General features: G+C 36.5%; 1 protein-coding gene across 2 annotated transcripts; it reads left to right on the plus strand.

Moving 5' to 3' along the window:
* Positions 1–1,129: 1,129 nt before the first annotated feature.
* On the plus strand, positions 1,130–22,809 carry LOC306878306 (zyxin-like). Of its 2 annotated transcripts, none has more exons than XM_079430571.1 (10): positions 1,130–1,394; positions 11,254–11,479; positions 12,534–12,781; positions 15,373–15,468; positions 16,263–16,808; positions 17,555–17,687; positions 19,091–19,260; positions 19,414–19,592; positions 20,640–20,760; positions 20,869–22,809. In XM_079430571.1, exons 2-10 carry the CDS (start codon positions 11,260–11,262, stop codon positions 20,980–20,982), a joined length of 1,827 nt encoding a protein of 608 aa, XP_079286697.1. In that variant the 5' UTR covers positions 1,130–1,394; positions 11,254–11,259; the 3' UTR covers positions 20,983–22,809. The 2 variants fall into 2 exon arrangements, with proteins under 2 accessions (XP_079286697.1, XP_079286698.1); XM_079430572.1 differs by lacking the exon at positions 1,130–1,394 and adding an exon at positions 2,255–2,534.
* Positions 22,810–22,839: the final 30 nt, after the last annotated feature.

Below are 22,839 nucleotides of genomic sequence, written 5' to 3' on the forward strand. Positions count from 1 at the left end.
AAGAATTGCTGAAAAAATTATGTTATTATTGTTTTCTTTGCGCACAAAAAGTATTTTCGTAGCTTTGTAAAATTACGGTTGAACCCCTGATGTCACATGGAATATTTTACCGACGTTCTTACTACGTTTCTGTGCGTTGATCGTGTTAGGATCTTTGCTGTCTATGGAGGGTCAGAGAGCTCTCGGATTCCATCGAAAATATCTTAACTTGTGTTCCTAAGATGAACGAAGGTCTTACGGGTTTGGAACGACATGAGGGTGAGTAATTAATGACAGAATTTAAATTTTTGGGTGAACTAACCCTTTAAGGCCACCTAATCGAATCACACATGAAAATAGGCTTTTATTTCTTTTAGTTATATTATCTGCATGTACAGTTGTACTTTGAAGTACTGCATTTGAAGTGCACTGCAAGTGCACATTTAATACAATTAAGTGCACATGGCTTCAGACAGCTCTGAATATACAGGACTACTGTTTTGATTCTTTATGGTGCTTTTTGTACCTTTTGGAGCTAGGTCCCCATTCACTTTCATTGAATGCAATAGAGCAGCTCATACATTGTGCTAAACTTCTTTTTTTGTGTTGTATGGAAGAAAGTCAGTTATATGGGTTTGGACTGTCATTAGGTTATATAAATAATGATTGAACATTCATGATTTTATGTGAACTATCCATTTAATGCCTTTCGGGTGACCCTGTTTGCTTCGAATTAAACTGGAACCGGCTGTGGAAAATAGTGTGTGCAGCAAAATAGAGGCTGACCACGACTATTAAAACAATCTTGACTTTAGAAGTGTTGTTTTTGAGCGAGACTGCAGGTTTTGTGTCAGTTTGATCGTCTCACTGAGCACTGCGTGTTCTCGTCTCTTTCCTTCTGTGTCTTGCCAACCGTTCCATGTGTCTGTATCTAATAAACCCCCAACCTCCTTTATCTTTCCCTCTTTCCCTCCCTCTCTTTGGCTCTCTTTCTCAATCACTTACTCACCCACTCTGCCCTTACAAGGAAAGGCAGGCAGGGTTGATGTCATAGAATGAAGAATGTTTAAAGAATCCAAAGGGGGCGAGACTGAGGGAGAGAGAGAGAGAGAGAGAGAGAGAGAGAGAGAGAGAGAGAGAGAGAGAGAGAGAGAGAGAGAGAGAGAGAGAGAGAGAGAGAGGTGTTTGGTTTGTAATACGCATGACCGGTGTGAAAGACAAACGAGAGAGAACTTGTTTAGACGGAGAGATGGTGTCATTCCTTTAGGAGACATGTAGGGGGAGGGTTCAACAGCTGTGTATCTGAAAGAAAGAGGAGTAGAGACTGCAGAAAGTAGTTATCTTAGAAATCACACACTTTTACAGACCTACAGAGAGAGATACAAGAAGAGAAGGCGAAGGAGACAGGCCTACAGGTAAGTCCAAGATGTTTTCAGTACAACAAGACTGCTGTAGATCATTTGACCTTTTTATTTAATCACTGTCCAGTGGCTTTTGGTAACAGCTGAGGTAACCAATGAACTGGATAAAAAAAAAGAATAAATTATATATGCAATTCAACTTTAATCGATCATATTCCAAGTAATTTAGAGAGTTTAAGGATTTTTTTGTTAGTTATTTTATGGCTTGAATCTAATTTCCAACATTTCTAAATGCCACAAAACCTGGATCAAATGGGGCAAATAATTTTTTTAAATATATTTTATATGTATATTATATGTAACCAATGAACCACATATGTTACTTTTATACAGCTGGTCCTAAGGTAATTTTTTTGTAGAATGTAGAAAATGCACATTCAAAGTCTGACAACCAAAAAGTGTCCATCAATGTTCTTCAAATAATAAAAAAAAATTAGTTAGAATTTAACAAAATTTAAGATAAAAATCAATGCAATGCAATCTCTTTGATCTTGGTTTTAAACATATCTATTTTTTTTTTATTCTAAATTATATCTTATTTTTTTGTTTGTACTTCACAACTTTTTGTGAAGTACGTTGCCTGTAAAATGTACTTTTGTTAGTTTTTTATATTAGGCATGCTATTTTATGACCACCAGAAGATACAGTACATGTAATATTTCCCCCAAATTAATTTGTCACATCTGACTATTTAAGGTTGTTCACTAACTGTGTATTAAAGAAGGCAAAAAAAAGGGGATTAAAACGCCTAAAACTTTAAAAGCTCAAGAAAAAATGTGCAGATCTCTTAACAGAAGTTTAGTCATTATTGGCCACCGATTTTGTCCCACCTCCAGCAGGCAGGAGAATGCGGAAGCGTGAACCGGAAGTGTGTCAAGAGTCGGTACATTAGGGAAAGTTCATGTGTGCAGATCAGATTCGCTGATGATCATCCCCACGAGAGCTTCTTAGAATTAAAAGAATAATGCCTATCGCCAACACCGCGCCATAAAGCGATACAAATTCAGAAAAGATACGCACAAAGGGGGGATATTTATACATGCAACTGTAGGGATTGAAAATAAACGCGCTGTCTGCATTATAGAACCTGTACTGTTTTTGGCATAACTGCACCTTTCCAGAGGAAAACGAACTGTAAGTGCCTTTATTTCACCTTTTCTATAATGTGTAGCCTAAGGTATAATGACAGCGGTTCGTCACAGATGACTGCAATCTGTATTTGCATCAAAACCACAAACCTCTCATGCATTCACAGTGGTTTGCAGCAATACAGGCTAACTGTTAGTTGTAGTGAAATATGATTGTATGACATGATGCATGTTGTTTGTGTGGTTTTTGACTCTGAAAAATGTTTTGCATGATATAACCATGAATGTAAAGGAGGGGTGGGGCGCATGCATAACTAAATGCAATCTTGTTCATAAATGCGTCCACCTAAACATTCGTGGCTGGAGTTAGTCAAAGAGGGACTATCTCCATAATCTGTGATATATTCAATGGGAGCTTTATCTCTCTTGTTCCTAGGTTTCCAGTTAGATATCCATATAAGGTGAAAGCAGCTTGATCTAGCGTCTGATAAGCGAAGTTTTCCGCGTCTGAAGATCGAGGCCGCTGTTATACGTTCATTCAGTAGTTGAGGCGAGAATGGTGTAGTGAATGAACGCTGGATTTGTCTGGGTGGAGTCCCTAAAGATGACAATGGGGTTTACTGGCCTTTGGGCGACGCCAGTGTGATTTAGGATTTTCCAGTTCAATGAGAATATATGCTGAATGCGGCCGTCGGACTGGAGTGGTGCCTCCATTTTTTTGCACACATTTGCTCCATAAAATATAAGTATTCAGTGCAACAGTTTGTTTGTAATAAGTAGTGCAGCCACACTCGTGTTATTAATTTAATTTGAAAACATATGGATTGAATTCTGATTAGATGAGCAGCTGCCAATACAGGCACACCATGACAAAGTTAGATTTAAAGGAATAGTTCATGCAAATTTGATAAATTTACTCGCCTTTCGTCAAGATGTGGATGAGTTTGTTTCTTTATCTGTACGGATTTGGAGAAATGTAGCATTACATCACTTGCTCACCAATAGATCCTCTACAGTGAATGGGTGCCGTCAGAATGAGAGTTCAAACAGCTGATAAAACATCACAATAATCCACAAGTAACTCCAGTTGATCAATTTTGCCTTGCAACAAATTGATAAATAACACAGTTTTTAACTTCAAACCATTGCTTCCAATTAAAATACAAGTCCTCTATCCATAATAATAAATAAAAAAAACATGTATACATATGCATACATGCATAGATCAAGCACTGTTTTCAAGTGGAAACAGTTCTTAAGTATGTCTGTTGATTTGGCTGCTAACAGATATCAATTTCAAAACAAGCAGCTTTCTGTTGGTCAGCGTGGTGAATCTGCATAACCAGCTTGGGCCCGTTGCTAATTCTGTGTGGGGATATCTGTCGCCCTCACACTAAATTTCCAATCATGTAAATTCTTATTAAAATGACTGGATTTTGCCCTTTTTTACTGAACAATGTTAAATGCGACTGGGCCTTGAGGATTAACTATTATATGTACTTTTTTTTTTTTTGCATATTGGTTTCATTGAAGTTTTTCTTTTTTGAGTACCAAGAGTGTTGAGTATTTCTTGTGGCTTTTTTTAACAACACTGAATAAAATATTTTCATGTCAAGAATACATTTTATGTCCCACAGAAAACAAGTATGGTATTCTACTGGCACACTTTATGACGTAATGACCCACTTAATAACGCCATTATACACCCTTCCCCATCCCCATGACGTCATTATATAATCCTTTTATGCGAGCCAAGCATAACCCAGACAGATCGTGGGTGTGCCGTAATTTATTTCACCATAGTCACCCAAAACAATAGAAACCCGCTGCTTCTGGAGTTTAAACTGGATTGAGGAAAGGAAATGAGTCTAATAGTCATTGTAGACGAGCATCGTCATATGAGTGATTGTTCATGTTCAATATGTCATAGCTGACATTATCTTTCGAAACAGATTGTAAGTTGTGGTGTCATACAGCGTGAAAAATTAACAGCTCACTGTTTGTCACCTCTCTGTATAATTTGTAAAGAGCTGTTTCTCTTCAAAAACTATAACTGTTCAGGATCAGTGCACTATTCAAACACACAACAGTCTTAACATAGCTGTGAACTCTTATCTGCATACTGTGTTAGTTGCAGCTACTCTGCGACTTGATGGAGAAGAGATGAAATCATCTGTAGAGGAAGCCAGAAAACTGCAATGCAAAAAAGTACTGTCAGTTCCCAGCCAGAGAGGAACGATGGCACATTTGTTTTGGTCTACGGTTGATGTGTTATGACATTTATGCATTTAGCTGACAGTTTTAAACCAAAGCGACTCATTAAGAGCTCTCTGGCCACCGGCATTCACAGTAGAACATTACTCACTGCAATTTCAACATGTCTCGTTATTTATTTCTTATGTCTCCAGTGTGGTGAACAGAATTTGCATGTCTCATGCACTGATCCTCTAGTTTCCAAGTTTCCCTCTGAGGGTAACGTTTACAGGTCACAGTATCCAACAAGGCTGCATAAGGAGGCCTCATGGAGCCAGATCAGCTGCGTCGTCTCTTTTCCCCAAAAGAGAGCCAGACTCCCTATATCACATAGTCATTCTGATCAAGTGATGAAATGCAGACACATGCGTAAGGCCACTGGAATCTTTATATTGCAGCTGTTTCTCTTTCCGTGGCACACACACACACACACACACACACACTGTGAGAAGGTGCTAGTTCGATCAAATCTTAATCCTTTACTGGAACTCCATAGTGGGTAATGAAAGACAGAGTGTTTTCCCCGGGTAGTGTTTTGACTGGTTCGAACTGCATTGCGTTAAAGTTAGACTGTTGTTTTTTTATGTGACTGATCTCCTCTCACTAATGTATTGTCTTCACATTATCAGAGAGTCTAGCAGTGTAGCCAAACCATAACTGTACCCATGGAGAGCAAACACGTTAGCCAAAACTGGCAGCTGGTGACCTCGACAAGCAGAGAACATCCTGCGTTGATCTAGAGCTTACTAAGTATTCACAATATATTCACAGTGGTTTTTTAGGTGAGATCAAATAAGGCAACATCATGAATATTGGGATGTGCTTTTGATTTGACCATTTAGTTTCTTTAAAAACATCATTAAGGCCCGTTCAGACATCACACTGTAATTATATAGATAACTATAAATATAACTTGTATACCTTGTATAGTTTATTCAGAGATTGCCATGAAAATAGCCTTGATACTGACATGGCGTTAAAACGTGAATAAATAAATAATATAATTCTAACTTTATTAGCTCCACACCAACGCACTGTGACATTTTATTATAAGCAAATGCTGCAGTTATATCATTTGCTACTTTAAATGCTCAAACTTTTTAAAGTCGGATGAATTCTGATTGGTCTTGAAAGTGTCATTATTATTATTATTATTATTATTATTAGCTGTGGTGTGGAATTCCCGTTCTCATTAAACTAGAACCATTACTAAAATGTTATCGTTATGGGTATTGCCCTTCCATCAATCCTTCCTTTTCTTAATGTTTTAATATCGTCTCTAATCTAAACTTCAGTAGCAAATGTTAATGAATGTGTGCTGTCCCTGATAAATACAAAAATAGAATTATTAATTTAAATTATTGCAAAATCTCAAAGTAATATGCAGTTATTTATTCATTTTCTTTAATTAGTTTGGAGTAAAAACTGAACTTTTTATGTCATCAACATCTTGACAGAGAAGTCAAATATTTAAAGGGTTAGTTCGCCCAAAAATGAGAGAACCTGTAAGACCTTCGTTCATCTTCAGAACACAAATTAAGATATTTTTGAGCACTTGGGATTTCATACAAAAATCTTAATTTGTGTTCTGAAGATGAGCGAAGGTCTTATGGGTTTGGAACGACATGAGGGGGAGTGATTCATGACAGAATTTTCATTTTTGGGTGAACTATCCCTTTAATAGCATTTTATATAATTTTATAATAATTGTTTTCTAAAAATGTATGGAAATATAAATATTGTAAGTTAACATTATTTTTATATGGAATAAAAATTAAATATAATGTTATTCTTTGTCAATTTAATGAACAACAATGTGGAAAATATTTTTTGCTGTATATTGTAGTAAAAATGTTTGGTGTTTCGACCATCCCTAATTTGAACTAAAGGTAACCTCTGAACAGAATGAATGATTCTCCTAACTCATGTTGGTTGTCAAGGAACGATGCATGGTTTGTTGTAGCAGCGCCAAAACTAACGGGAGATGTGGCCAACTTGTGGGTCTCCTGTTCTCTATAGTGCACTTAGGGAACTCAGAATTAAGGATGTGGTCATCCTTTCCATTTTGCGGCAGAGCACATTCACAAGAGTAAGTCATTGCTGTTTGTTTTGAGCACCGCTGTCACTTGTGCTCTGCTGAGGATCGCTTACTGGAAACGGCTCACTGGAACATTTTTTTCAAGTTCATTGTAGGTACCTGCAAGCTTGTATTGATCTGGAGAATGGAGGCCATGATGAGAATAAATAATATTTTGCACCTCAGGGTTTATGGCTTGTTTTGTGTGAATATTTCATCAGAGCATGCACTTCTGCATTATTAAACTCCACATCTGAACCAGAGGAGGAAGGTGAAGAATTTGCACTTTACATGTGACTGGCTCTCACTGCACACTCAGACCTGAAGACTAAAAATAGTCTTAAACCTCTCTTTTTTGGCCTTAAAAACTGTGCTTCCACTTATGGTTATGCAGAATCCATTAAGAGCTTCTCAGATTTGGAGATGGACCACATCAAAGCATCTTTAACTGTTACAAGAGTGGCTTAAATCAGTCATGAAGGTAGGGCAGAAGGGATCTTCTCAGACATTTTGGGAGTATTTGTGTGAACTGGAGCTCTTCTTCTCGGGCCAGAACATGAGATCAGCTGGAGTTTGTGCTTCTGGTTTTGTACGAGACTAAATTGCTTAATGATTCATAATTACTTCCCTTGATAAAAATAATTAGCCAGTGTAGATTTGTATGGCTGTCAGTGGACTGAACTGCTTTGCGATATTTACACATGTGTCAAGGTGAGAAGGAACTTGAGAGTTAATTGGTGTTTATTTGGCTCAAAGTGGAGCGTGAAGAGTTGTTTATGGTTCAGTAATGTACCATTCAGTTGATGTATAGTCACAGTTGTGTATCAGCTAATTTACAGTGGCTTTGAATCCGTATTTACAGTCCAAACAAGGTCTGCACGATTAATAGAAATCAAACCAAAATCAAAATATACGGCACTGTTGCTGTAAATGTTTGCTCCACAAACTCAGTCTCTGTATATGATCAGAGTTTAGGATCTTTAACATGCATTTTGGAACATAACATGCAGTAGCGTTTAACATTTCAGTGTAAAGAAATTCAGAACGCCATAGGTAGTATTTTAATTTTACAGTTATGTTAAATGATTATAAGTCTTTTTATTTTTTACAGTTTTACAATGGAAAAAATACAATAGAAATAATTATTTTTTTTGTTTTGAAGTGCTGTCAAATTGATTAATCTTGATTAATCGCATCCAAAATAAAAGTTTGTGTTTACTTAAAATGTGTGCACTGTGTATAAGAATATCTCTATGGGTTTGAGACTTTAATCTTTGCGACTTTATGGATCATATATATGCACAAACAGCTTGTAACGCACCAATGACAAAAGAAAACATGAAGTCGTATGACCCCTTTAAATGTATACATCTATGCGTGTATATATTTTTATATATACACACACAAATATATACAGTACACACACATTATGTAAAAACAAACTTATTTTGGATGTGATTAATCGATTTGACAGCACTAGTTTTAAAGTAATTTTTCTATTTATTAGTAGTAGTAATAAATAATAATTATTATTAGTAAGTAGTAATAGTTTTGTTAATGTTCAACAATTTCATGCCTATTAAATTTGTTTTAATTTATTCAAAGCAGGATAGAAAACATAATCATAAATATTTTATTTATAATTTAATTAAATTTACATAATTTTAGAAACAATGTCTTCAGACACAATGCTTAATACTTTTCTGTTTATATGGTGTACAGACTCATGTATACTGTATGAGGATCACCACAGGATCATCAATCCTCGGCATTAAATTTTTTTTTGATGAAATCATTTGAATATTTGACTCTGTTCTTCTTGCACATGTACTACAGGGCACATTTCAGATGGGAAGGTGTCGGATATTTTTGAGATGCTGAACTGAAACAATGAGAGTAGACTGCCATACAGTGCATGTTTCTTTCCTACCTGACCTAGAATAATATGGTTTGTCAGGTCATAAAATGGCCTAATCAGGATTAAATAACAAAAATGTGGCTCCAATTAGTAAAACTAGAAACAAAAGCTGTTCTTTAGTCATGAAATCCTTGTACACATCATCTGCCTCCGAAGGCAACAGTGGGTTGAAGTACAGAGATAATTGACTAGGACAGGACAGGCTGCAACTTATGTCTTTAAAGTGTTTGCCATCATCCGTAATTCATATTTCAAAGCATGAGTCTTTGATATGGTTCACTGGCTGTATTATAGCTCTGTAGAAGTATAGAGGGAAAAAAGTAATGACTTAGTCAGGGTCAAATAAGACTTGGCTCAGTGGCAGCAGCAGGAGGAGGAAAAGGGGTATGAGGTAATGCCGTCGTTTTTAATGGTGAACATGCTTGAGGTAAATATTTGCACATAGCTCATGCCATGAGAGCACTTCTGTGGTATATCACATCCATATGTCTCAAGCACTTTAACTGTTTCTAGTTGAAGCTCAGTTGACCGGACCCCGAGGCCTCATAATGGGAAAGTCATGGTATGACTTCAGCCCCGATAACCTCGGTTTGGAGAGCTTTCTTGTGTGCACACACAATCAAAACAGAAATTATATCCGCCAACAAGAGGACATTGTACTGTGTTTTTGACCATCTGTGTTCTGTGGTGTCCTGTACATCATTTTAAAGGGTGCTATCATGACATATAATATTTTCCCTTTATCTTTTGACATAAAAGGACATCTTGTACTTTGAAAACGTACCTCTCAAATCTCAAAACATGTAATTCCCATAAGAGCAGAGCATCTTATGAAACTAAAGGCTGGAATACACTACACAAAGAATGTCTTATTTATATCATGTGTATACTTTGTTGTTCTAATGAAATGATTTGTTAGCATGCAGAAAGCTATAAGCTTATATAGCTGATCTAAAACTTTTTTAAGAGGATTCTGACTAACAAAGTCCTCTAGCAGGCCATTGTTTTCACATGATCAACAGACACGTCTGTGTTTGGCTACAAAGCAGAACGCTTCAAAAACAGCATTGCAAAAATACAATCCTCTGAAGCTCTTCTATAGTCTGTTGGTTGGTCCAGTTTAATGCTGTCCCAATTTATTCTGTAAAAGTGTTTCCATCGTAGTTTATGTGCATGTTTTCTTACTTAGTTGAGCGAATACGTTTTTTTAATGCACATTTTTTGAATTTATGTGCATAATTGTATTTCCATCTAGCATTTTTTTATGTGATATCCCAAAATGTGCATAAAAGTAGGTGGATGGAAACATAGCTACTGCATGCTCACAAAAATATGCATTTAAAAGCAGCAGCTGGTATTGTTACTTTTTTTTTTAATTTTTTTATTTCAGTATCCACTACCTAAACACTAGATGAATTAATGAAGTAAAACATGTGAAAGTTTGTGCTGTTACTGGTTGTGTGTTGCACCTCTGCACGTCCTTCTGATGCATCCGAATAGTACGAATAAGTGGACATGGTTTATTTTAACAAGAGCCATGTTCATTTCAGTCTGAGCATGAACCGGTTTTGCAGAGAGGCTGTTGTTGAAGTATGGGCGGTTAAAACTGTATTGCTCATTTAACATATGAAGAGGGCGTTTCTTAAAGACGCAGGATTACATGGCTTATAGATAAATGGTGAAAACACTGATAAAGTCTAAACCACTCATATTTTAAAAAGTTTAGGCCTATAAATGGACATCAGAGGACACAAAATAATAATAAAAAAAGTGTTGTGGGAACCCTTTAAGAAATTAATTGTTGAGAGCCGAATTCAGAGTGTGAGACTTTTCTCTCTGGATATGAAACCAAGTTAAACAAAGTGTGGATATGAAACAAGTCAACATAAAAGTACCTGAGATTCACAAAGTGAGAAATGAAATGCTTGGCATCTAATTCATGAAAATATTTTTTTCCAGATTTTGGTACAGGATTTCCTTGTTAAACCTCACCCAAGTTATGGAAAGTGTTTGAGTACACAGAACGTTTTCAGATGCGTTTCCTTCTTGTTGGACTTTGAACTGTTTGTAACTTGTTAGTTGAAGTTTAAAAAAGGAACTTTAGTTATGACTAATCGGGGAACAGCATTGTTTACCATAATGTATTTACTTCCCTGTAATTACTGTGAAGTCAGATGCTCACCACATCTTCAGCTTCATTTGATGCATACCAGCCATTCTTTCATGAAAGGAATTTCCCGCTCATGTTCACGGTGTTTCAAAGGAACATGTTCAAATTTAACCCAGATGGCTGACTAACCTACATACAGGTGGGCGGCTCTCTTGAGAACCAATTCCACAGGAGCAAAACTGTTTCGGGCACCAGAGCTACATACCACTTACGAAAAAGATTTTCCATATGCAACCAAGATCCATCCTGGTGTTTTTTTGTTTGCGTTGCAAAACTTTGGACATTATCTGTGCTGAAAAAGTCATCTGAAATGTAACACTTCATCGACTACATGTTGTTATTTTCAGATCAAGATGGCTGACTCTAGCACTGGCAAGCCTACTGTGGTCACTTCCTCCGTCTCCCTCAAAATGACTGCTCCTTCTTTCTACAACCAACCCAAAAAGTTTGCATCTGTTGCGCCGCCACGCCCCAAAGGACAGATGGCCCCATCACAGCCCTCATCATTTATAAGCACTGGTGTTATTGGGCGAGTTGGAGAGATGCCTCCACCCCCTTCAACTCTTTGTGAGGGTAAGGCAATAAAAAGTATCATTTAAAGATCTAAAAAAGTTTTTAAAAAATCTCATACGTGCCAAATTTTGTATAAATGTGCTCTTTGTATAAATAAGTTTTATGTGAATTTGGAAAACTGTTGTAACATTTTCAAGAAAGGCGTAAACAACCCTAAAATATGATGTAGTTTAACCATCAAATAAAAAATATATATTTTTCTTACACCATAAGTGCATGTGAGTGTTCACAATTATTAATTTCAAAAATATAAAAAGTAAATATATTTTTTAGGGGGTTTTTTTCTACTAATATCATGTATTAATTAATAAATGTTTAAAGATTTCAGGGAGTTGCACCACATGTAATTATACCAACTGAACTAGCCTTACTTTATAAAAAGGTTAAAATGTCTGATATTTTTTCATGCATGATTGTTGCACCACATGACATTGATTTGAAATATGAATAGGTTTGATGCAATAATGTTCAAATGTTTTCAATTAAAAATTAAATGTACCTAAAGAAATAATAATAAAAGATTACATAATTAAATTTTTTTAATGTATTTTTTTCCTTCATTATCAATAATAGGTTGTTGATCCTTTATTATACATTGAATGTGAGGTGCTTTTAAGAAAGCTAACCTTACCTGTTTTTCAGACTTAAGCTTTGTTTATCTTTGCAGTTACTGCAACGGGTTGCACAATTGTAGTAATTCTCTCCTCACCAGAATTATAGCATGTGCGCTTGGCAAGAGTGCATTTTCAGACATGACTGTTAAAATATTTACTTTTGAGCCAAGTGTTAAAAGCGTGTAAACAACCAACTATGACTTGAAGGATTAAAGTAGCATTTTTCTGTCTTGTGTCTGGCATATTCATTATCTGCATTGTCCCTCAAATACAGCCCTAATGATCTAAATTGGTGTTTTTCATATCTGAGAGAAGCAATGTATGCTAATAAGCTATGCTATCATGCTTTGTGTAGAGTTGAATGAACAATGCAGAAAGGGACTGTTTTGTTATTGTGAACTGGTGCGAGTGTAATGAAATTCACTGCCTCCGTTCATTAGACTTCCCACCCCCTCCTCCTCCTCCACTGGATGATGCAGAGCTTCCAGCCCCTCCTCCAGAATGCCAAATCACACCCCCTGCATCTGATGCCCCTCCTCCTGCATTCCCAGCCCCGCCCCCTGTTGCAGAAGACGTGAACCTCCCTGCACCTCCCGAGGAATTAACCTCTGCATCTTCTGCCTCCTTTCCCCCACCCCCACCACCACCTCCTCCTCTCCCTGAGACCGGTGCTGGTGTCAGCTCTCAGGTAGGTTTCCAAATACTTGATTTAATTTCAACTTTATTTTAAACTTCACAAGTCTTTGCTTGCCCCTACGTCGTTTTCAGCATTTATGGAATACTTTTTTACTTTTACTTTTGATTAAAATGCTTTTGCACTACACTCAATACAAGTTTTTCCCTTTTAATACCTAGATAACTCCATTCTGACTAGTGATTGCACCAAAATGATTTTTTTCAAATAAAAACTTCTATACAAACACTTAAATTGCATATTAGTCATTTTTATAGCAACGTTTTGCCATAAATGACTTTTTTTACTCCATTTCATTATTGAAATATAAACATTTAAATGGTGGCTGTTGTAAAAAAAACGTTTCTTCCATGACAGATTTATTCAAACATACCTTAAATAATAAAGACATCAATAAGTTTAAATAAAAATGTTATTAATATGTAACATAGTGCAGTATTTGGCTAAATGCTCCTCTTTTTCTAGCTAACTAATGAGTTATTGACCTTGAATTGTTTTTATGAAATATTACGTAATGTGACGCATTGTTTACAAGCTGTTTTATTGACATTTTTCCATTGTTGAAACACTGATTGAGCTATTACATAAGACATGATACATTTCAATAAGTTGTAATGTTTCTTTCAACATACCTTCTGATGTTAATTTTGTGCTATAACTTGTAGAAAAGATGTTACCATTTCATTTGAACTGAGGCAGCTTCATCTGTCACGGCACAATAAAGAGCACCAAAATTAATGAATTTATTGTTTGAATTTTGTCATAAAACTGGCAAAATTATGAAAGCTGAGACCGTTTCATATCAAAAGTAATAAAGCAGAGAAATCAATATTGTGAACCCAGCTCCTACCTGCTGTAGCCAAAGGATGACCATTGGAGAAGCACTAATTAAAGGTCATGATTTAGCCAAAGATTTCAGCCACCCAAAACCATTTTGTTTACCAAAATTTTGGTGCATCACTAATTCTCACTCATTATGTCCTGACATTGCATTCAAACTAGTGCGTTTTTCAGTCTTATGCAATTCTAATGACTCTCTGTGTAAATGAAGAAGGAAGGAAGGTTGATTTGAGCAGTTTGCTGCAGTAAACTCTGCTATCCTGTGAGACACAGTTATGCATGCTGCCTGCTGACATGTCCATATAAGCCCTGGCTCTATTTATGGATGTGTTATTGTGGTGAGTGCAATGTAATTGGGCTACATCATCACTCTCACAGGGCCTTGTTCAATCAAACAGACCTGCTAGCTACTAAAAGAACAATAAAACTCCAGTGTGAATCCACTGCATAAACACTTTTGTGAAACTATTTCTTTCCGTAAGATTTTACAGATGTACAAAGCTGGTTGCTTAAATGACTGGTTATTTTCTAGTTTACACAGAAGTCAAAATTTGCAAAAAAAATATGCTCAACCTCAGGCCATCCAAGATGTAGATGTGTTTGTTTCTTCATCAGAACAGATTTTTTACAGATTCAACATTACATTACTTGCTCACCAGTGGATCCTCTGCAGCGAATGGGTGCTCAGACAACTGAATAAAACACAATAATCCATAAGTAATCCACAAGACTGCAGTTGATCAGTTAATGGCTTGTGAAGTAAAAAGCTGCATGCTTATTAGGAAAAAAAGTGGTGTTTTAATTTTAAGCTATTGATATAATTGATAATAAAGTTTACTTCAATGAAAAAGTCCATCCCCTGTTGTCCCCTCACATAAAAATCCACCAACATACTTTAGAACGGTTTGGTACTTGTGCATATTTCTCTGCTGATTCAGACAAGACCACTTTTTCACTGGAGAAAGCAATATTATGGATAGGGGATGGTTTGAAGTTGATATCTTGATTAATTTATTACGACCACACAGGTTTTCACTTCACAAGATGATAATATATGCAGTAATTGATTAAATTGATTCAATAAACAATGCAAGTTGCTATGAATGGCCAAAGATGTCAGTCTAACTAGTCGGTTGCTGTTCTAGTAGCTGACCATAGTGCCTGATCCAGAACATTTTCTAAATTTTAAGGCTTGTGATGGCTCTTTCATTTCCACTGTCAAGCAGTGCGGTTATTTGTCTTAGAAAGTGCATATTTCTTCTTTGAACATTGTGTGGTGATTGTACAGTGCTGTGTTTTCTCAGCGCAAGACTGTAATTTGTTTGTCTTTCTCAGCTCTTCCAAATTTCTAAGAGCGTCATGCCTTTCATTTTGGATTCCCTTTTATTTTGACATATAATTTGATCAAATGACTTTAACTAGGCATTAATTATAATCTAGGAACACTGTTCAAAAGGCATCCTTATATCTGTTCATCAGTTTTTGTTTTTTTAATCTCTGACCTTCTCATTTTCTGTTTCACACGTATTCCTGTTTTATTGCTGTGTACTATATCCCACCCTTTTATTGCCTCATATTTTATATACTCGTTCTGTTTTTGACACAACATCTGGTTTCATGGCTGATTCAACCTTTCTTGTCATTCTCCTCTCTTAAACCACGTCCTCTCTGACCTCTCCTACACCCCACACTCATCTTGTCTCTCAAATTGTCTCCTACATTGCCTCTTGTTTTGTTCTCCATAGAGGGTGTTTGAGAAACAGACCAGTTTTGACAGGCAGTTGGGCTCTTTGACCAATATGTTATCAGAAATGGAGACGAGTGGACCTTTCAATCCAAAGGTAACTGCAAAGCCTTTGACTTCTGATGTTGTAACTTGACCTTCAGGGCTCAGCTATTTTTCTTAAATTGTTTTAACCCTAATGGAATGGTTTACCTAAAAATTACAATTATGTATAATTTACTCACCATCATGTCACTTCAAACCTGTATGACTAATTTTTCTTTAGTAGAACATAAAAAGAGATATTTAGTAGAATGTTCATGCTGCTCTTTCACAAACAATGAAATCATACAGTGATGAAATATTACAAAACCACACAGTAAAAGTAGTCAAAATGACTCTCTAGCATAGGGTGAGGGTGAGTAAATAATATTAGGAGTATAAACTTTTATACTCATATTAATCGTATTAATTTTGGTAGAGGTCAACAGACATGGAATTTTTGATGGCTGATATCAATATTTTAGAGAGCAAAGTGGCCGATGACCAATATAAAGCCAAACTATATAAAATAAATGTAAATACTGCAGTATTTACTAAAATATAAATTTTAAATGAATCAATGTAAAAAAAATGAACTTGATGCGAAAATAAACCTGTAAAATAGATTCATACTTTAATTCTGTAATCCCATTATAATATTTTCACAAATTAAGAAATTAAGCTGACTTAAACTAAGCATTTTGTTTAAATTTTTCCATGACCATAACTGGATAATAGAGGAACAATTATTTTTCACAACCTTAATCTTTCAACATTCTGGCACCACAATTTAGAGATTTTGTAAGACTTTGAAGTTCCTTTTTCCCCATCAGATGTGTGATGTATATCTATTTGTGTTTGTTTGCTCAGTTGCCTAGCCAGTTTTCATCAGCACCAGCATCAAAGCCTGCAGCACCACCACCGACCGCCCCCAAGCCTGCCCTTTCCTTTCTGCCCCCTCCTGAGCTGCAGGATCGTCCTCCCCCCGCCCCTTGGGCTGAGGAGCTACGTGCCCGAACACGACCGGCCAATCAGTATGCAACATCTGCCCCCGCACCTGCACAGTCATTTCCTAAAGGCCCAGCTGTGGCTCCAAAGACCAACTTCCCTCCCAGTCAGGTGAATTCAAATTTTGGATCCAAAACAGTTAGTCCTGCACCTACTGGAGGAGCAAGAGGGTTTAACCACGCCGTTAAAACCCACGCCCAAAGCTCTTTCCCACCACCTCCACCTGCCGCCCCTCCTGCCCCTGTTCCTCCACCAGCGAATAGTCCCGCGCCTGCACCTACATTCAGTCACTCTGAAAAATCTCCCATTGGCAGTCAGCAAAGCATTGCTCCGCCTTCTCCTGCTGCACCCAAGACATCACCCGTCTCGTCATTCAACAGACCAGCAGGAAACACTGTTCCACCAAAGGTGGGTGTGCTTCAGGTTGTTATGTGATGCAGTTATATAAATAAAGATAAGGTTAGGGAACAAAGTCAAAAGGACTGTGGAAAAATAAGATATTTCCTGAAGAAAGAACCAGTATTCTCAAGGTGGTAAAAGACTAGTTTTATGGCTTTGGTTTGGTGAATGAAATGCTGTGTTAGAGCTGTCTTACATTTTGGTGTCATGACAATCACTCCACATGATTGGGAATAAGAATTGATGCAGAACTGACTATGCAGTGTAAATGATTAAAGAGAAGCATAAAATAAAAGACAATAAATTTAATACGCAAAGAAGTTATTGGCTAGATTTTGAATGGTGAAAATATTTTTTTCAGCATAGGTGCATTAAAATGATCGAAAGTGCAAGATTTCTGTTTCTAATGAATTTTGTTAATTTTTTGTCATCATAGAAGCTTAAAAATGATTTCTGAAGGATCATGTGACCCTGAAGACTGAAGTGATGATGATGATGATAAACTCAGCTTTTTCATCAGAGAAATAAATTATATTTAAAAATATATGTATTTAAATAAACTTATTTTAAATGGTAACAATATTTCACAATATTACTGTTTTTACTGTGTTTTTGATCAAGAAAATGCAGACTTGGTGAACATAAAAGACGTTTTTTAAGATCCTTAAAAGATTTAAAGTTTGCAAAAATAAAACTAAAATGATCTATAAAAACACAGTTTGAATGGCGTTATTTCTGATGCTCTTGTATTTCAGGTGTCTGGTTCAGGTTCAGGTCCTGGTGGAGCTCCTCTCACGATGAGGGAAGTAGAAGAGCTGGAGAAAATGACCAAGGACTTTATCAAAGACATGGACAAACATCCTCCTGTGATCACCTCTCCAGCTACAGGTACACAAACACCACCAGCTCTCCTCCCACACACAAACTCAGCTCCACCTTGTGTACTCACCCACACCCTTAAGATTTAGTTGATCTTCTTATTCATTCTAATTTCAGTAATTTCCTGGGTTTGATGTTAATTTAAGCCTCATTCATAGACGTCCATATGGCTCTTGTTTAACGCACCGCAGACAAGCTGTGATAAACACTGACTGTGCGATGGTGCCAGACGTCTCTTGCTCTTTCTTCGTCTCCCTCTCTCTTTATCAGTCTATGTAGGTGTTCTGCTTGCTATAGCTTCTCAGTTTATTACTCTATTATCAGTGTCTAAACAGCACAGCGCTTCACCGCTCCCGTGTCTGGATCTCTCTGGATGAGTGTTGTAATGATCTCACTCTTTGTCAGTATTGAGGGTTTGTTTTACTTGGTAGCTTAGATGTGTGTGCAGGTGAAAGCTAAAAATACTTTTTGATCAGTTTTTGATTTGATCAGCCTACTTTCACATACAGCTGAAATAAGCAGTGTGATTTGGTGTTTTTATGTTTAGTGTTTGTAGGTTTATTTTTAAGCCTGGTGTATTCTTGTTTATAGATTGATTTAGTTCTTTATTGCCCAGTGTGTTATGAACCTTTGCTAAGCCCCACCCCCTTGGTTGCTGTTGTAGGCAAACATCACAAAAAATGTCCTGTAGAAATTAGAAATGGAAATTGGTGTTAAAGAGCTACTTCATCCAAAAATGGCAATTCAAGAGTATTTTTCACCTTCATTTGTTTTCAAACCTATATGACTGTATTTTACTGTATGTGGAACACGAAACATATTCTGAAAAATGTCTTCTTTTTTTTCCCCAGTATGGTCCAATGTTGTTTTGAGGCACTGATTTTCAATGTATGGACAAAAACATTAGTTTTTTAGTGGGATTTGCTTGTTGTGATTCTCTGATTGGTGGAGATTTTTGTTTTTGCAAAATCATAGACAATGACGTTTTTCACCACTGTTAAACACGACTTTAAAAACTAAGTTGAAATGATGCAGACTGAGGGCTTTAACAAAAGCAAATGCTGTTGGTTAACAATCTCATAGCTCACAGTCGGTCTGTTTATAAGTTGTTAAAAATAATTTCCTCTGTGGAGAAAACTAATGGGATTTTTACTTCTGTAAAGCAACTTTTGCTCTTTATATGGTGAATGGCAACAGTGCTAAGGTAGGATTGGTCAAGAATATTTTTAAGGTGGGTCTTTGGGTCAATTAGTGAGGCCAAGCTGTTAAGACACAACAGTGACCTCTCCAGTCACCTAGTTATCACTCCAGAGACTAATCTCTGCGCTTACTGCTCCATAATTAATCTTTCTTTACCCCATAAATCACTGGGTATCCCCTAATCTCTAATATGAACATATTTTTCCTTTCAGAGGTGTGTGGTAAATGTGGAGAGGCTCTGTCTAGATCTCAGCCAGCAGTAAGAGCGATGGATAAACTCTTCCACTCCCATTGTTTCTGCTGCGTGACCTGCCGGCGCTCCCTACAGGGCATGCAGTTCTACGACCGTGACGGAGCGCCTCAGTGTGAGGACTGCTACATGGTGAGACATGTGAAATTACTTATTTGTGGTTTACATTTATGCACTGTTATCCACATGACATACTTCATTAATGTGGGAACTCGTTTTGTTTTCTGGCATTTTGTGCATTAAAGCATAGCATTGTTTTACTGTTTGTCTCCTGTGTGTTTCTAGAGTTCTCTGTCTGTGTGTTCCCGCTGTGGGGAGCGGATCACGGATCGTGTCCTGAAAGCTGTGGGCCAGTGTTTCCATGCCCACTGTTTCCTCTGCACTACCTGCGGCTGCACCCTGGAGGGCGCTCCATTCATCACCGATGACAATAACAACCCCTACTGTGTCAAAGATTACCATCGGTGAGCCATCACCAAATCACAGACCAGTCACAGCTCTCAGTTATACACTAGAGCAATGGAACTAATTATCCCATTTAATCAGTCAAAGTTATGAATAAATCAGTGAGATTTTTATATGGGTTTTTCTTCAACTATTGGGCCTATAAAATGAAACATCCTTAAAACAAGTTTCAAAATTAGTTTATTTAATTTGGGGTTAATTTAGTTGTAGAAATGACTTTGTTTTTGGAATGTCCATGTCTTAGTTAGATTATGATGTATTCTAAATACACACAATCAAATTGGTATTTTCATCTTTTTGTGTAATTGACTTACACTTTGATTAGAAGTGATTTTATTTAATTTTTTCAGACATGCTTTGATAAAAGGACATTACTGTTGAGGGCACTTTATTAGGGGCAAAGTTGTTTATTGTGATGGAAAGTTATTACATAGTTTTTTATTTTCATACTTTGTGTAATTGGATTACAGTTCAGATGGGAAATGATGCACAATTTTTCACAAGTGATATTACATTTTGTCTTCATGCGTCACGTCTCGTATTTTATCTCAGACGTGCTTCTTTCATAAACAAGTATATTACTGGTTTTTAGGATTTTTTTTTATTTAGAATATATTTTTTTGAGATTTTAATGGAGCAAAGCTGTTTAGTGTGGTGAACATTATGCAATTTGGGCATTTTTGTCATTTTCAAAATAAGTTTAGAAATCGTTTTCATTTTTCCTTTATACCATGACGTTTTCTAATGTAATTTTTATGATGGATTATCCTTTTTTAAGACTTTTTAAAATTTTGACTAGGATAGGAGTCAAATAAAATCTATAATTTAAAGTAATTTTAAAATAGAAAAATAATGTTGCAAGAAAAAATTATAATAATAATGTGACTTTCATAGAGCACAAAATTTAGAACAGAATAGGAAAAAAAATGAACACTTGGGTCATAAAAGTGCCTGAAGTTGAATAAACACCCATATGAAATGTTATATAATATTAAAAACAGTGTTTTATATATCTTAACTTCTCTCCTTATTGTTCTCTCCCTCAGCCGTTTCTCTCCTCTTTGCGTAAGCTGCAATGAGCCGATTGTTCCCGATGCTGGAAGTGAAGAGACAGTCAGGGTTGTTGCCTTAGAGAAGAACTTTCACCTGAAGTGCTACCGCTGTGAGGTGCGAAGACACTTCCGTTTGTTATCTTGACCTATTTGTTGCAGCCACAAATGAGAAGAATCATGTTTAAAAATTTCAAATAAAAATGTTGACTCCCTTTCATTGCAGGATTGTGCTCGTCCCCTTTCCATAGAGGCAGACGCTGATGGCTGCTATCCATTGGATGGCAGAATTCTGTGCATGAAGTGCCATACCCAACGTGCCAAGCAGGCCAAACATTGATTGGTGGAACTTGTCACATACCTAAACCAAATTTAAATCGCATAATTGGCTCAGCGTTGAAAATGTATTTGCCGAATGTGTTTTTGAGTGTTGTACTTCTCTCTTCCATTTCACATTCTCATTTTCCTCATGTTTGCTCAATGACAGTTTCGCCTTTTCTCGGCAAAGCTCTGCTGCTTTTTCTGAATGGCCTTATTCAGAGCTCAGTTAATAGCTTGCCCTCTTTGCCCTGGCTTTTTTCTGATAGGGCTTGATGTGTGCGAGCACAATGTTAGTGCCTCCATGTTGAACATTATATGCGACACAGTTTTTACCCCTAGATTGATATGTAAAGTGTTAGAGAAGTGATTTTTTTTAGGCTTGAATTTTTACTGTAGTGGTTGACTCGGTGCAGAGGTAATGTACTGCACTGCCATCTCAGTTCAGCGAGCTGTACTACTCCCAGCATGCCTTTAAAAAAAAAAACCTCAGAACATCCATAAATTGTACCACAGCTTCCGAGGCGAGATGTAACGTCTGTATATCCACAGCCATCCATGCACTTTCAATAAGGCTTTCCGAAACATACCTTGTAGTTGATGAGAAGGGCTCTGTGTGAAATGTAGTCACGACAAATGTAAAATAAGCCAAAACAAAGGCAGGGAAAGGCAAAAGAACAACTCAGTTTATGTATTTGTCATGCATGCTTCATTTATAGTACTGTTTACCTCTAAATGAACAAATATTTTAAAAAGCACATTTGTTTTGTCCTAAAATGTATCGAACGAAATATGTGATATGTTTGCATTGATTATCATAGCCAGTATCAGTTCAGCTGGTTTTCAGTCCACATATTGCCAGAGGTATTTAGCGATTGCACAATTGTAGGTCGATTTGACGATTAAAAAGTATTTCCAAAGAAAAGCACATCAGTCACAGAGCCTGTTGTTATAGTTAATAAGTCTATGACATTGTAGCTAAAGCTTTTTAAAAACATCTGGATTAGAGATCGTATTATCTACACAAAAGCTTCAGAATATACTTAACTAGAGCCTTTTGGATATATAGATCAAAATTCATTCAACATCAACATTTGATCATTTTCGTTTAAAAACAACAGTGTTACTGTGGACAAACTAACATGTTTCTGAACAAATTGAAATATTCTATTTTTAACCGTCAGCATTCCCTGGGAATACGGCATAGAATTCCAGGTTTCTAACATTTTAGTTCATTTGTTTTGTTTCGTGTTTTTCATGGCAACTACTGTCTCACTAACACCACTTATTTTGGCTTTAAGGTAGCACTGATATTATTTTGAGACTTACATCTGTATTTACATACAGTAGCTCAGAAACATTTTATTTATCTTTGCACCTCAATGTGTGTTCCCTTCCTGGCATTGTCTCTTGACTCTTGACTAACCAAGATATTCTTGTATTTGATGTAATCGAATAAAACGATGGCTGCCATCATAAAAAAAAAAAAAAAAAGTGACCAAACCCAACACATTATGCATGATTTGTTATTGTTATTAGAGTGTTTTTATACATCATGTTGCACGGTTGCCTCATTTTCATGCTGGTATCACAATACTGCTGAATTTAGTAAGCCGTTATTGACCAATTGAACACTTATGGTTTAGCCTCCATGTATTTACCATTTATCAGTACTTCGTCTCTTTTTTTTTTTTTTTTGTAAACTGAACCTCTAAATTCCTCTCTTAATATGTGAACGTGTGTATGTTTACGGTCGAATGTATGTCAACGTGTTATTTTTGCTATCATTGTTTTCCTTCCACATTTGTACTGTATTCTGAACTAATAAAAGTATCAAATTTACAAACTGAGCACTTTTTGATCTATGCATCTTGAATGG

The sequence above is a fragment of the Barbus barbus genome (genome assembly GCF_936440315.1).
Source record: "Barbus barbus genome assembly, chromosome: 12".
NCBI classification, from domain to species: Eukaryota; Metazoa; Chordata; class Actinopteri; order Cypriniformes; family Cyprinidae; genus Barbus; species Barbus barbus.

What these genes read in the sequence shown, in the direction of transcription:
- LOC306878306 (XM_079430571.1), top strand. Translation starts at nt 11,260, where the DNA reads ATGGCTGACTCTAGCACTGGCAAGCCTACTGTGGTCACTTCCTCCGTC. An exon ending in CCCTTCAACTCTTTGTGAGG is followed by an intron (nt 11,480 to 12,533) that starts GTAAGGCAATAA and finishes TCCGTTCATTAG; the next exon opens with ACTTCCCACCCCCTCCTCCT. An exon ending in GATCACCTCTCCAGCTACAG is followed by an intron (nt 17,688 to 19,090) that starts GTACACAAACAC and finishes TTTTCCTTTCAG; the next exon opens with AGGTGTGTGGTAAATGTGGA.